Here is a 16860-nt window from a genome sequence, read left to right as displayed (position 1 = left end):
CTTTCTTTTTGCCAGTTCTTGGCACAGCCATGGGTGGCTACCACGATACAAGTGAAGGGGAAAGAAGTGTCCTTTGGGATTAAGTAAACTTACTCGGAAATTATTATTGAACTTTGTTTTTCTATTTTCTCTTTTCAGATTTTACTAGTGTCGACAATGTAAACATTTTCCTGCATTGTGGGTTATAAAAATGGCATTCGTTGTGTGTGTGTGTGTGTGTGTGTGTGTGTGTGTGTGTGTGTGTGTGTTGGAGTGGAGGAAGGGACATTATTTACTAAATAAAAGGAAGCTTTTGTGGTCTATTGGGTCTTGAGTATTTCTCTCTTACAACAGGGACTAAATAGGTTAACCAAACAATTTCTTTTTGACACAAACCTCATTTCATTAAAGATTTGTAGAATGTCAAGGCAATCAAAGCACCTGGGTGTTGAAGCCGCCCTGTGAGTTGGAGCAGAGTGAGCACCCAGCTGAATGTCCTTCTTTACTCTGTAGTGCAGCAGCTGTGTGTCCATTGGGGCCATGGATGGGATTCTGTCCCTCTGCCTCTCCCTCACTATCACCTCCTTAACTCCACAGAAAGCTTCTTTCCATGAATAGACTGCCTGCTAGCTGCGGACCACCACTTCCCCTTGTTTTTTATTTTGTTTATTTTTTTACCCCACCGGGCTCCAATCAAGATCTGAAGTATATCAGTCTCACTAAAAAATCTCATCTCAGCACATCAGAGGTAGAAGTGATAGGAATCAGCTTGAAAGAGCATCAGAGCATGTTCCTATCTAATGAGAGACACAAAGCCTCTAATTGTCTTAAAATAACTTCAGAGATTTCCAAATCCAAGAAGGTTAAGAATACCACTCAGACACATCTTATTTTAGAACTCAAAAGGACTTAAGGGAATCAGTTTGTCCAACAGGCCTTGTTTAGCAGATAAGCAATCATAGGTCTGGACAAGTTGAATAACCGGCCAAATGTGAAAGAGCAAACTACCAGCAGCCCTAGACAAGAGTCCAGGTCTTCTGGCCAGTTTCTCTAAATTCTTAGGAAGTGCTTAGTATTGTCCCAAGACTTTAGAATGCCCACATGACTTTCCATACAGTGTGATGTGAGGCAAAAGTGGAAAATTCCCTTTATGATTACTTAATTTCACATTGAAAAAATAATTGATATACTATTTGGGTCCTACTTAACATAAGTTAAGCTTTATGTTAAGTACAAGGGCATAAGGCTTTATTTATAAACCTTTTATAATTGTAAACACCCCTTCAACAAGAGAAAATCTTTTCAAATCAAATTATCGTCTGACCCAAAAAATCTAATCCACAAGTCAGGTGTTTTATTGTTATTTCTAAGAAAGCCATATGGCCTAATTAGTCCTCCTCACATCAACAGGAAAAAAACCTTATTTTAACCCTGCCATGACAAAACTCAGATAGTATATTTTTTGACATTACAACATGCTTTCATGGTTTTAAAGCATTCCTCAGCAATTAATTATTCATCATGAATATTCTTTCTAGCAGAGTAGCTTCGTCTTTCCATGGAAGGATTCTTCTCCTTCTGTTACTATTCAAACACATGCAGAAACAGTGTCATGAAGCCCTGTCCTCCCAATCCTATGCTTAGATGAAGGAAAGAGGGCTTTGTCCTTGCATCTTGAGCTCACAATAGTTTCCAAAGTGTTGCAGACAATTAAGAGAATGGTTGAGTCCAAAGCCCCTGCTCAGGCTTATTTTTCCACTGAACACTGTAACTAGCAATTATCAGCAAATAAAATGAGAGCCTAAGACTTGCCTCATTCTGTTCAAATTACTGTTTGCTGTGGCTTGTTGTGCATGAGGCACACAGAAGCATAGCTCTACCAAGTCGTTCACCTCATCACAGGTTTTAGTTTTAAAGGCTTGAGTTTACAGCTCCAGGTTTAGTTAGCACGAAACACAAAAACTCACTATAAAGCCTGTATTATTTTTAAGTGCCATAAGAAAAAACAGTCCATTAACGGATGAAATTCACTATAATGCAGAAGTGAGGTGTATTGGTATAATATGAAATCAGAAGATCTAGCCTCAGGTTTCTCATGTATAACATTAGAAAGATAAACAGTTATTTATGGTGTTGGACTGTTTACATGATTATTAATCAGAGAGTACACATGAAACAATACATGAGAAATTATGAAAACCTACCCACATTTTTAAATGCAGTAAAGCCTTGGCCTCCTAGGAAAGAGCAGGTCTTAAAGCCAAGCTACTTTTCTTGAGCAATGGCTTTAAGACCCACTGACCTCAGAAGACAGTTCCTATAGCAGGTCCAATCTGTCCTAAGATTTTGCCTATGGTGAGCAGAAGGCCGACATCTTTGTCATGCTCTTGTTTTTAATAATTCCTCGTTCTACCAAAAACAAACCAACAAAGAAAAAAAACCCAAGCACCCTTATGGTATTAGAAGATCTCCTTGACTCCAAAAAATAGAAGCGATCAGCTAATTTATAGTAATTCTGTGTTCTTTCATTACTGCATTCTAAGTTAGATTTCCATCCATCATAGCCCCAGAGGAATTCAATTAATTCTCACACACTTCTCTTGGATTAGTAGTGTACTCTGATTAGTGTTGCATTAGCAGATGCAAATCATTTTCTGGGTAGGGCAGGGAATTGAAAGTTAAATAAACAAATATGCATTACTTGGAGAAGGTACCCCCAAAAAGTGAAAGAATTTTATAAATCCAGCCTCTCAGCAGAAACATCCTAACCAAGAGCTACTGAAGAAGCATTTTGTGGCACCAAAACATTTGGAGAACGTGCGTGTTTTGTATTTTCACAGGGTTGGTGGAAAAATCTTTCTAAATATGTCACATTGAAAACTGGGGTCTCATCTACTTGAAACAGACTGTTGCTTCACTTTAGCTTTCAGAGTGGGGTTTGTATTTTAGGACAAGCACCACCTTTTCTATAATCTTTTCTCATTCACCTTGCTGCATAGCCTCTCTGTTAGGCTGTATGAATATAGGACTCCTTAGATCTTAGAGCTTCTGGAGAATATAGTCATCTCTCATTTCTTCACTTGTGAAGAAGATGTGAGAGAACTTACCTAAAATGTCTTTTTGCCAGAGTGGGTAAAGGGATTGCTAGAAGCAGGCTTTCATTCCAGGTACTGCCTATTTACAGACAAGTGTCAAAATAGAAGAGCCTCAGCATTATTTTCAGGATGTAAAACATTAGCCTCATAAACGCTTTACTAGGCATTAATATTTTGTTTTTAATTTTGTCTTTTCAGAATATGAAGTCCCACATCCTTAAAACATTTGTATTGATTTCAGGTGCCTCATAGTGTTCAGGCAGAATTTTTGTATTCTTGTCCCTGCGAGGTACAAGAATTATTCAGTAACAACCCATCACCATTCAAAAAAAAAAAAAAAATTATTATTCAAACCTATGCAGTATGTCCAGAACACCAGTTCATTACATAATAATTGATTTAAATTTAAGCAAAGAGAGTTGGATGGATCTGATTCCTTTCCTTCGGGGGTGATTCTCACGTGAATCTCCTGTATGTCTTCAAATGCATTGTTCAGACACACGTGTTATTCTTGATAAGGGGAAAAATGGCACAGTGCCCAGTGATGCATTTTCTGAGTCATTTAACCTAGATTTCTCCATTCTGAATATTCTTGGAAAAAAAAAAAGTTTTTTGTATATTGGCAGCTAAGTAAGGACCTTAGCCAGAATCCTTTTTTATCAATTCTTTAATGTTAACTGATAAATTAAAATTACAAAAGTGGACTTTTTCTGTATTATAAAATGGGTTTATTCTTGGCTCAGAATCAAATCCTATGGTCGTATAAGATGTGCATGCTTCCCAGTGGCTGTAACCTGAGGATTTTATTTAAACTGTCCTTTGAATCTACAGTAATTTGGTGTGGGCAGGAATAGGATCTTTATCAACAAAGCGCTGCCAGAACCCCAACTGCTTCTTGAGTAGCTGTAATAGATGAATAATGTTCCAACCCACCGTGCATTTCAGTTTTTGCTCAAAGGCTTTTCAGCTAACGCTGGTGGTATTCCATATCCGTGTGTTCATCTCAGAGCGCAGTAGTTTCCATCTGACTTTCATTACTTTTCTTGAGAGGATCAGTTTTACAACTGGAATCAGAAAAGCAGTCAAAGTAATTGCAAGTGGCAATCAGTGAAATATAACAATTTTAGCTTGGGAACATATGTTCCATTATTAAAAAAAAACATTTTTTCCCATAATTCCAGAACTCATATTATCCGAGGGCTAGGAGGGTCCACACACAGGTTCTAGTACGACCTCTTATATCACACTGATATCCCTGTAAAGTGCTTGTTCCCCTCCAGGAGTAGGCAACTCACTACCTCTCAAGGAAACCTATTCCCTTTTTGATTCTATTTGAAAATGCTTTTTCATATTGGAGATGAAACTCATCTGTCTGTAGTTACATCCTTCAGAATTGAAAAGTTGGGTCTTAACGTAGTAAATCTAAATCTCTCTTCAGATACTTAGAGGCCACTCTCATCCCCAACTCCTACCTTTTTCCTCTGCTAGGCTATAATATGTATTCCTTTCTCATATGGAATAGCTTTGATTTTTTTAATCACTCTGAACACTCTCCTTGGAAGAAGCTCAAATTTGCCTGTATCCTTCTTAAAGGCATGGTGCTGAAGGAAGATAGACTTTATTTCAGAATATTTACATTAAATTACAGCTCCGCTACTGACTAAATGTTGGAACTGGGGCAACTTTGTCACTAAGGGTAGTAAGTAAAAAGAGACAGAGTCTAGTGGTCAAAACAGGCAGTAAACAAGTTAACAAACAAATTTGTAATCACAGCCTGGAATAAGTAGCGCAAAGAGTTTTCAAGGGAGTTCCGAGGCCCCAGGATACTCAAAAACCAGCCTGCTGAGATAGAAGCTGAGCGATTTGTGATGGGAAAGAGACAGAATGTGAGCTAGGACATGATGGCGCTGAGGTGGGAAACGTGTTTTCTAACAACTGAAGCAGGCAAGGGGCTAGAGCTTAGAAGGAGCAGAGGGGAGCAGAGTGGGTGGGGTGTGGGAAGTGCAGAGCTCTGGAAGCAATGTTGAGAGTTTGGATTTTATTTGAAGTAGAAGGGAAAGCCATTGTTGTATTTGAAGAAGAGTTATAGTGTCTGAAATGTACTTTTAAAAATTGTTCTCATGCTAGATGGAGAGCAGACTGGAGAAGACTAAAGTAGACATGGGACAGTGAGTTAGGAGGCAGTTGTCCCAATCCAAGGAGGGAGGGTCATGTGCTACTTACGGCAACCAACCCCTGTGAGGTTTAAATGAGGGGCAGTCTCTATGGAGGTTAAGACACAGACATGGCAGACAGACCGCCTGTGATTAAACTCAACTTCAGCAACTTGGTCAAATTTTTTTAACCTCTGTGCACCTCAGGTTCCTCCTTTATGAAAGGATGATCATGATAGGACTCCCATCATCAAGTTATTATAAAGAATAAACGAGTTTATATGTGAGTTTCCTGTCAGCTAAACCTGCAAAGAATTTTTCACTAGTGTGACATGTTCCATCCTATATTGCATTTTCAGACTCAGGCACACTTTTATTTTTTATCTAGGAATGGGGAAGAACGTAAGTGAGGAACGTGACCAGATTGCTTCTCACTTTTTGCAAACTATTTTTTGTTGGTTCAACAGAGAAAACAGACAAACTAGGAGAGAAAAGACATCCTAATGACTATATGTTGTATTTTTCTTTTTTGGTCATATTATATAAAGAACTGACACTTTGAATGTTGCATTTTTTAACATGATGATTCTAATAGGACCTGTTTTGAATCTTGCTTAAAATCCAAACTCCTCTAGCACAGTGTGCATAATAACATAGCATCGCCATTAAGTTGTGTCCCAGGCTGTTTCCTCTTGTGATAAGTTCACCCAGTTGAGTAACACTCCTTGTCTTACAGGCATCCCAGGAAGTGATTATGTGAATGCCAACTACATAGATGGCTATAGGAAACAAAACGCCTACATTGCAACACAGGGATCTCTCCCCGAAACATTTGGGGACTTTTGGAGAATGATATGGGAGCAACGGAGTGCCACAGTTGTCATGATGACAAAGCTAGAAGAAAGATCCAGGGTAAGAAGAAATGTCCACCTCTTCCCTCCTAAATATCTTCCTTCAGAGAGTCCCTATGTTGCATATGTTACTCTGTTCAGAATCTAACCTTTCCCTAAGATTTAACTTTCTAACAGACCCTGATTACAAATGGGCATCCACAACTCTGATTAAACCATTCTTTGAAACTCTTCTGGGTCTCTTCAGAAAAGAAATTATCCCATGTTATGATGTGTATGATTGCTAAAATGAAAAAAGTAATATTCAAGGAATTAGACAACATGGTTAGAGAAAATAAATATTAGCTTGAATGTTTTTCTAAAACTCAACGTTAAACAAGAACCCACAGGCTTTGGGAAAAATCCTAACAATACGTACTTCTCAGTATTTTCAACTTTTTCATTCTCACAACCGGTATTATAAGAGCTAAAATTCCGTGAAAGAGGCTCTTAAATTATTCAAATTAGCATAAGTTAAGTCAGGGCAGACAGAAAAATGATGTGGCTTAAAACACGGCTGAGAAAATAACGTGTAGAGGGTATTTTGCTAGTTTAGACTTCTCCAAAATGAATAATTTTAATAACGAAGTCAATGCTTGTTAAGGTCCAAGAAAGGAATTTTATTCATCATCTGGGTCCAATATTATGTTGCACGGCACATTAGTTAAGTGCTGTTGATTTGGAAAACTAAAGCATAATGGGTAAGTATTGTGCCATATTCCCAGTGCATGTGCTAATACTGTAGCCCTCTAATGAAAATCAATCTTTAACCTTGAGAACTTAATGAAGAGGTCTCTGAAACAAACAAACAAACAAAAATCACTGAAGATAGCACATACTCTCACTGAAGGGGTGGGGACGTTCAAGGCAGGGTTTGCATCTTTTTTCTTTTTGGCGGCTGGTTGGTAGGGGGATCCAGACCCATGACCTTGGAGTTACAAGGCTGTGCTCTAACAACCTGAGCTGAACAGCCAGCCCTTAGGGCAGGGTTTGAAACCACAGGTGAGATGTCTCTTTCACTGTAGTCACTCAACAAGGGTATTTAAAGGGTATTTAAAGGGAAGCCAAATCTCAGTTTTCCATTTATCGTGTGACAGTTGAGTTTCTTTAAATGTTCTTCTAAGCTCAAAACCTGGCAGTTTCTCTTAGCCCAGGTGTGTGTATGAGGGAAGAATTAAAGGCTGCCCAGGAGTTTTATAAGGGAAAAGCTGAGACATAGGAACATATTAAAAAGCCAGAACTGTTACCTTAAGGGTGGGAAATCAAAGGTTTAGCAAATCTAAAAAGCAGTCAGATCTTTTCAAAGCACCTGAACTCTATAAAAATGTTGAAATATTGCCTGAAATGAATTTTGATTAAAACAGCTCTGACTCTGAGGACAAATATCTATGCAAACCCCATTCGAAAGATGTAAATGGATCCATGTACTCAGGACAACCCCTACACAGAAAGCACTTTCTTTAAAAACAAGCCCCCCTCCCAAATGATCCTTAAATATAAAAGTTAATAACAATGTCTAACATATTAGGTGCATTGATATTTCACAACTACCCTGTGATATAAACACTACTATGATCTCCAGTTTACATATGAGTAAACCAAGGCCTAGAAAATTGCAGTCACCCAAGGTCGTTCAGCTACTAAAGCCAGGAATATGAATTAAAGGCAGACATTTTGTCCCCACAACACACATGCTTCACCATCAGGCCATACTGCCTGTTAGCACGTTTGTGAAGCTGAGACAGCTGAACTATTATATTAACGGCACACATGTAAATCCAAGCTACGTGGTCTGCTCAGCCTGGAGATACCGGCTGGTAACAAGCAGTCATTTGCAAAAGCTGTTTTCAGTAAAACACACATTTTATCTTGACACTGCAGGCCTTCATTAAACTGTGCACAGAAACTTGTTTTGAAATAACCAAATGAAATTCTGCCCCCTTTCTCCCTAATTGCTTCTAATAATAAAGTTAGTTCTAACTGGCCCCTCTGCCACTGCAACATCTGATGGTAATGAGCAGTGCTTGGCAGAAGGCATTGTGACTTAAATACCTACATTTTATCTTTCTGTTGCAGGCTACCTTTTCCACCCCTCCTCAGACAGAGGAACTTATTTGGAAGTTACTAAATGAACCTCTGTTTGTTCCCTTCATTAATTACTCTTTGCTCTTGCAAGTTAGCTTTCTCCTTTGTTAAATGGCCTAAGGAGGCCAATTAAAATGCTGTCTTGTGATTTTCATGCTGCGGTGGTTCAACCTGTACCCACAGTAGCAATGACCTGCATAAGCCAGTAGGCAGTTGGGGAGTCTCTGTCATCATCAATCTGACAATACAAATGTGCCTTGACCTCCAAGACCCCAAAGCCTTTTGTTCCCCAGTCTAGAACACTTGGGAATGAATGACCAAATGTCATGGAGAGATTTAACGCAGCACCAGTGCCCTCAATGATCTCATCTGCTCTTTCATCTTCCTCCCTCACATCATTCCCACCTCACCCCTTCCCTGTCCAGTTGCTCTTTCACCTAAGGTAGCAGGAAAAAGGGGGGAGGCATTCCTGGAGTCTCAGACAAGAACTTGAATTTCACTATAAAAACAATGTTATACATAGTGGTTAGTTGTTACTGAAATATACAGCTCCATACTTGAGGAACACTGTGGGTTCTGTGGGCTGACCTGGGGACTCAGTGAATTCTCAATTCCCAGCAGCCAACTTCAAAGCAGACATTTGAACTAGCCTGGCTCTACTTAGGAAGTGCCTGTAATCTCCTTCATAAAGGGAGGTGGTCCAGGTAGTTTAAACAAGGGTTGGAGCCTGAAATTTTATTACTTAGGTTAAGGCTCAGGTTCTTGATATAACACTCATCCCCATGGTATATGAAAAATGTGTGTGTGTGTGTGTGTACGTGTGTGTGTGTAAACACTTCTATGAATTAGAAGTATGTGGGAATGCCTGTTGACTGTAGATTTGGGGTAGCAGAGAGAGGAGAGGAAAGGAGAGAGCATGATATTCCCCAAGGCTGACTGGGGACACCACCATCAGAGAGAGCAGCAGCTACATGACATAGTTCCAGGGAGGGACGCTTTACAGTCAAACATCTGGGTTCGGATTCCAGCTCTAGTCCTTAACATCTATATGACAGTGAGCAAGTGTACTTGACACCTCTAAGTCTCATTTCTACTTTTTGGATTACATGGCATAGTCATTGTGGGTATTGGCTGACATAAGGAGTATGGCATTGTGACTCAGTGAATCTCAGCTATTACTGTTTGGAAAAGAGGTTGGAGGCTTTACCATTACAACTTCAGTTTCCTCTGAGCTGGCCTCCAAATAATTTAATTTTTGTTCCCAAATGAAACGAGTTTGTTTCTTGGTGGTGAACAGTGAATCCTGACCAGCCTCACAGAATCACGCGCACAGTTAATTCTGCCCACTGTTCCCAGCATAGCACACCCATGCATTTTGGTCAAAAGGAGAGTGGAGCTCAGACCATGGGATTCTTTTGCACTTTCTCTCCCCCCAGACAGGCCCAGGGAGCTTGTTAATCTGTCTGCAAATAGACCAAATAGAACATCTGGCTGCTACTTTCACTGCAACCATATTTTGAAGAAATAGAATACCATATTGTGAATAATATACATTTGGGTCACATGTAGCAATAATTGTCACTGAAGATAATATGTTCTTGACACCACAGTTCCTTTTTGTCCAATTTTTCATTCCCCCTCCCCTTTCTTATTTATTTGATGATGTTGGGGACCTCTCTCCTTAGAGCCAGTCTCTGTTTTCAAGCTTTCTGTTTGCCTAGGCCTGGTTCACTCCAGCCTTGTCACTCAGGCCTGAGGCTTCTTAGCAGGGCTGGTGACGTTTGCTGAGTTAGAACAGCTCTCTGAGGCAAAAGGCTCCTGGGTTCATTAACATGTGGTAGAAGTTTCACTGGCCTCTTTGTAGAGAACTGGCCATTCTTAGCATTTGCCTGGCTAAAAAAGCCTTTACAAGTGTGAAGTGTGACTTCAGACTTAAATTGATCATTTGAAAACTTAAGTTATTTGATTTTCAAATACTATCGGTTCCCTTCAAATGTGGCCTTGAAAGAATTCCAAACTTGACTGAAAAAATTATTTGCATGGTATATACATTCAGTTATCAACGCTAAAGAAAAAAGTATAAGTTGGATATTTCATATGAGTTTCATTAGGATATATATAAAAATAAATAAATAAAATAAAAAATAAGACTAAAAGCTGGGGATTTTGAAGGTAAAATATAATTGCTGCCTGAAACACACAGATCAATTTAAAGTTGTCATAGAATGGACTGTGTGATATGAGATACTGTTAGTGGGTTTTATTCCACAGTTTCCATCTTTATTGCCAACTCCTCTCAAGTTCTGCGTAGTTCATTGATACTGTAGTGAGTCATTCCCTGCCCTAGAATGTGGTCTCTAATTGTTTCCATGTTTCATAACATGCCAATAAGCACATGAATTGGTCTGGGCAACCACAAGGAGAAAAAAAAAAAAAGTTTGGAAAAAATGAAGCACTGGTAGGAGAGTAAAATGTATACAGCTGGGATTTCCACTCCAAAGATGTTATTTGTGGGCGACTGGGGTACATGGTTGGCAGCCTTGCTTGAAGAATTAGAGTCTCCAAGAAAGGACTTGCCAAGGTGATTCCTGGCCCAGAAAGCTCTATTATTTAGTCGGTGATGGTCCAGTTTTTTGTTTTTTTTTTTTTCTTCATCTCTCTCCTTTTGGCTGTATCTCTTCTACTTTGTCTCTCATCTTGAGAACACAAGATGGATGGAATGTGTAGGCCTCATGCTTGGCGAATTCTTGACCTGCCTTGATTAACGTTAGATGCTGAAACGGCTTAAGTGAGGTTAGGGGATGTCTGGCTTCCACTTATATTCACCAGCCTGCCTGCATTCACTGCTGGGAGTTGAGACTCAATGTTGCTTATATTGTCTTAGCAAGGTTTATAGTGGGAGTTGATTCACTTAAAGAGCTATTATTGTGGGTCTACCTATTGCTATACATGTCAGGGATGGAGAGTGAAATTTTGAAATCCAACAAATGGGACATGATTTGAATTGTCACCCAGTGTGGGTCATGTCAGTTAGTAGTGAAAATGTAGGACTAGAAGTGAAGAGTCCTATACTTGGCTTCCAAACTAGCTAAATCCCATTTTCTGTTCCCAAACAGAGACTCATGCCAGCCAGTCGATGGTATTAATTACTAGAGCCAGAGAATGGGAAAATCCCTTCTCCACTAAATTTTGTTGTTTGTGCTAATGAATGTAGGTTAGATGCTGTCAAGGCCAAAGGGACTAGACTGGCGTTAACTATTAACAGTTTAGGGGATTAGAATACAGAGACTTGACATTTAGCCAGGGGAACACTGCTGACCTCATGACCACTTACTTCTCCTACATCCTCTCCAGTCCTTGAATGTCATCTTAGTAAATTTTCTCCAACAGAGAGTCAAGGTGAGGTGGGGACACGTTCACGTTTTGTTCTGTGGCTAAAAGGGCAGTTCTGAGCAAGAAGCAACAAAAGAGGAGATTCTGGTCAAACATTTTCTTTTTATCCTGCAAAACAAATCTTGAGATTCTTCTCAGATTGTGAGGTCCTTTGGGGTTAAAAATTGACAGTATCCCATTGAAGATTGTAAAAAGCAGTGTTATTGTTTTTATTGTTGTAATCGGTTTTGGAAAGCCCAGCCTTGGCCAGTGGCAGACTAATTCTTGGCCCCTCTGGTTTGTCAAGGTTCGGTAAGTTTAATGGAGAGCAAATGCTTTCCAAATGCCAGGTCTGTGTCCTTTTCCAAATAGAACTGAAAGCACCATAGGCCTTGAACATTTAATTTCTCAAACTGCAGCCTAAAGCGCTGCATACCTAGGACAAAAGAAACCGCTTTTTCCTTAAGCAACTTTAGGAACAGCAGCACGAACATTGCCTTTGGAGTTGCATGATGTATGGGATTGTTTTTGAAAGCAGTGGATACTTAATGTAAATAGGACACTGGCAACAAAAAGAATGATGCTCATATTGGCAATCTAAAGGGTGTTTGGGTTCTTATCTTGCAAGTTCCACACTCTTGGTTTTCTCTTGTCAGCAGACACAGTGTCAGATGAAAGAGAAAGAATCCCACCAATTTCTTGCTGTTTGTTAGCTTCCTGGATTTTCTACCATCTTTCCCACCCTCCGCTCTCTACTTAGAATGGCAGCCTGCAGATTCTGGCTCAAAGCATTCCTATTAAAGCCAATTAGAGGCATCATGGTCTAAGTAAAGAGCTGGATTGGTAGGAGGAGATGCAATTGTGCTCCCGATGACTTTCTGCAAAGGCCCTCTCATCCTCTACATTCATGTCTATAGTGTCCCAGGCTGGATTAGGTCTTTCTAAGGTTTTTTGTTCATTAATCTCATGCCTTCTGGTGTTTACGGTCCAGTGTTTGGTTTTCTTTGTCCTATCCGGAGAATATTAGGCAAGGCTGATGTTCAGCTGTTATACACCCAGAATAGTTGTACTGGTTGTTAAAATATTGACATGCATCAATACTGGTTGGTAGGTAGAAATTATCTTTTCATAGAAACACTAAGTCACCTACTAATACTGCTTGGTGGTGGTGACACTGGAGTGTTGCTGGGTCAAAGGCAGCCACTGGGCAAACCAAGGCAGAAGCAGAGGTGGCTACAGGTCTCTGTGGGCATAAAGCTGCTCCTCAGGAGTGATTAGGTCTGAAGTGGATAAAAGGGCCCAACCCATGTGGGAAGAGCAGCTATCCAAGTGCTACCTGGCCATGACAAAGGGACAACTCACACAGTTATCCTCTTATTTCAACAAAGTGCCAGAAACCTCAGACATAATGAGTATCCATTTAATGGGAGATGTCACTGGAGAAGTTTAGGGCAGCTCCCTATGTCAACTTCTGGTACACACATCAAACCAAGAGGAATAACTTGTTTTTTAATTAATAGATGTTTGGAAAGTGGAGAATGGTTCAATAAAGTGGTAAGCAGTTTTATGACATACAATTTGGTTTATTTAGAGAAAAATGTTATTCAACTTTATGATTGTATTTATGGAAAGCTATAACTGCACTGGTGGTCAAATGCTTTAATATCACTCTCATTTCAAACATTCCATTGCCCTTTGATCCTCCATTCAATGATAGTCAGTGAAGATAAAATGGAAATACACAAACCAATCTGTTTTGTCATGTGAGAATAGATATGGCCAAATATTAGTTGAGAGCAGAGAGTGACATTGCTAAAAGAGAATAGAACCACTGAGATGATCTCTGTCCTTACTGTGGAAAATTGAGTATTAAATCTGGTCTCATAAACTGTCAGAAGAGATATTATAACCTGCATAAATAAACAGTTTAGCATGTAATTTTTCTGTTCACTAAAATATGCCCCAGTATTTATCTAAGACTTTCTTTCATTGCAGTGCCCCTTGTTAGACAGGTATTAATAAATGGGTATCAACATTTACTTACTCCCATCAATAGCTTTGGTTTGTGTTACCTAATGTCAGCAGTCTTGTCCACTGCTTACAGAGGAGTCCTGACTCTTGAACAACTGCTCTGCCCAAACTTACTAAACATGGATTTGCAAGTCACTTTTCATAACAGTTACGGTGTCCTATGTATCATATATCACCTCTTCTAAGGCCTTTGGCTAAATAAGCTGGCCGTAGGCAGGCTTTCCTAAGTACCATGTGGCAAATGCATTTTGTGTCAGCGATGCTAGAGCCCTTCAGAGGTCCTCACTTGTTACACTGGGAATTCTGATGCTTTTCCATGCTGCCATGCTCAGTAAATTTTTATTAAATTGAAATGAGGAGGTTTTGTTTTCAGAAAATTTTAGGCAATTTCAAAATAGGCCAACCTAGACAGCAGTATAATTGATTATAAAGTTGGCCACTATTTCTTGAGTGCCTATCTTATGCCAGGCTCTTCCATGATAAGTCATATGGGAATAAAAGTGGCCTAGAACAAGAGCATTTCCTCAAAGCATAGTTGGCAGACCTACTGGATCAATGCCTACCAGATATTTCCAAAGACAAGATTGTCTTTTCAATACATTGAAATGTTTTATCATTCCATCAACTTACTTTTGATAGTTTCTCATGAAAAAATTAAAATGAATTCCATAGCATAAATTTATTGATAGTCAGCCTATTCTTTCCATAATTATAGAAAAATGAATGTTCCACATAAGGGTGCTCACTTTGTGATAATAAAAAGAGATGTCTCCCCCAAATTTAGCCAAAAGCCCAAACTATTTCCTTCAGTAGGTATCAAGTGAAGTTAATGGGCAATGTTTCTAAACCACAGCCTGGGTAACTGGTTCTGTTGTGCTCCTGTTCCACCTCAGAGTCTGTCTAACACATCGTCTTCTCACAACAGACCAGAGTGGGGCCCAGATAGATTAAGAGAGTGCTGGGAACCTCACAACTACTAGATAAAGCACCAGAAAGTCTAAACACACCTCCATTCTTAGTCAATAAGGCTGATGGATTGGGGGCAGGGACTGTGTCTCATTTCACCTGGGTGTCCCCACAGCTGCTAACATCTTGCCTTGTACCTAGAATATCCTAAATTAATATCTGTTGAGATTAACAGCATGTTCTCTTTTGTCACATTTAGAACAGTTTAGGGAGTTTATTATAACAACCACAAAAAACCCAGAACATAATCTAACTGATAATCACCAGTAGCTAGTGCTTGTTGAATTCATGTTTGCACCAGCCATCGGTTTGAACTTTAGGTGCATCGTCATTTCCAATCCTTACAATAGCTTTGTGGTGCCAAAGATAGTGTTCCCATTTTACACACGAGGCAGCTAGGCTATGGTCCTGGAAAAAAGAAGTAGCTTTCTGGGCAACCAGTGAGACTCGGCCTGACCTTCCATGAATCAGTCTCGAAGGCCACTTGTAGTCACTGCAAAATCAAAAAGAGAAAGGCAAGAATCGGTATTTGTCTTCAGTAGCTCCTACATTCTGGTTCTTACATAGTCAAAAGGAGCTGCCTTCGTTTCTCATCTCCCACACTCATTTCTCGTCTCCCACAAATGCACTTTAATTTGTGCGCGAAGCCTAACAGCACCTCCCTCTAGAAATACCTTATGTGATTTTTCTTTCAGGAAGAAAAGGTGGGGAAAGGACAGTTGTCATAAAACATTTCAAGAGAGTAAATAGAGCTAGTTCATTTGCATTAGCTAATTAGAAAAAAAGATTATTTTGATTGTTCTCTTGTGTCTTTTTTTCTCTCCCTATACTTCCTACTCGCTCTCTAATGTGGAAATCAGAAATTATTTGTTTAGTGTATGCCTAAAAATGAAAGACTAAAATAATATTTGCCAGTAAATCTAAGCCCTTAAATTTAGTCCTCTGAAATGAGATGAAACCTGTGCAGGCTACTGATGGAATGAAATACAGAAGGGGAATTCAGAGTTGCATACTAGCAAAGGAAAGAATGTATCGCTGGAGCTGTTAAGATAAGCTCAGGGAATGCTTCTAATCCCACTGCTGACACCATACCTGTGCATGTCCACATATGTTAGAATATTTATTTTTCATAAACTCCCTTTGAGAAATATTTCCTGAGAGAAAATAGAAATGTTTGAATATATTTGCTAAAAATAATCCCAATTTTTGCAGTTGAGTTTGAAATATTTTAAAACTTTTCTTTTTTGTAAAGAATAAGATTTAAGTGCATTATTTAAACTGAATACAAAGGCAATTTTTCTTCTTTTATTTAGAAATTTTCACAGCATTTACTCCATATAGGAATGCTTTGTGGTATGTTTTTGTGTAGGGGTCAGAGTCTAAGCCAATAATAGTTGCAGTTTTAAACTTATTACTAGAAGTGTGAGAACACTTAGTATAATTTTCGTTTTTCCTGCATCTTAGGGATGGAGCAGATTTGTAGATGGAGAATCATTAAATAATGGAGTGATTTTTCCAAAAGGTACACAAAGGCTGGCATCTAGTTCTTTTCTTCATCTCCTTTGTCTTAACTTACCTCACTAAAAACTCTTAGTATAACCAATTCCCAGCTTTGAGATATATTTATATTGAATTTGGTACAGTGCATTGAACTGACTGTGTAGACCATTTTGTTGCATTAATGTGCTGTTTTTCTGCACAGTGTGATGATATTGGTCCTTGTAGGATTTGATCAGCTGGTTTCCATTTGGAAGGGTTGTGTCCAGCTGAAATTAAATAATGAGTTTGCATTTCTCTCTTGATTCTTTAACTCAACACATTGCTGGCCTCCTCTCAAATATTGCAATAAGAGGCCTCAAAAGTTTGTCCTCTGCAGCAAGACATCAACTTGATATCTATTTCATGGTTCAAAACAAAGTCTTTGGCCTAATTTTTGTGATTTTTTTTTTTTTTTTTTTTTTTTTTTTTGGATCCAGATCATGGCTACTTAAGTACTGTTGGTTTTATTCAGGTGGTAGTCTTTGCTAAATATGTCAGATACGACCTGGTTTTTAACAGAGAACATACAGAGGTGCTCAACCCTGGTCATCCTATATCACTATTCTCCTTAAAGAGTTCTTTTCCTTGCTTGAGTTGTTTTCTGTTTGAGTTAGAGCGTATGGTAGAGATGTAAAACATAGAAGAACATTCTGTGCATCTAGGAAAGATGCAGTGTATTTTTTTTATACTATTAGGGCACAAATTTCCCATCTTACTGTGAACCATTTTTGTTTTTCATCAAAGAGGTGA

At 39.1% G+C, this 16860-nt stretch overlaps 1 protein-coding gene across 1 annotated transcript in view; it reads left to right on the top strand.

Moving 5' to 3' along the window:
• The window catches only part of PTPRD (protein tyrosine phosphatase receptor type D), a 290275-nt gene that overhangs the window by 231061 nt on the left and 42354 nt on the right, over positions 1-16860 (top strand). Inside the window, exon 28 of the mRNA XM_063080420.1 lies at positions 5964-6139. Coding sequence (XP_062936490.1) covers positions 5964-6139 — 176 coding nt within the window. The remainder of the gene's footprint in view (positions 1-5963; positions 6140-16860) is intronic.

Source organism: Cynocephalus volans, chromosome 16 (genome assembly GCF_027409185.1).
Source record: "Cynocephalus volans isolate mCynVol1 chromosome 16, mCynVol1.pri, whole genome shotgun sequence".
NCBI classification, from domain to species: domain Eukaryota; kingdom Metazoa; phylum Chordata; class Mammalia; order Dermoptera; family Cynocephalidae; genus Cynocephalus; species Cynocephalus volans.
This window is presented reverse-complemented; position numbering and strand designations above follow the sequence as displayed.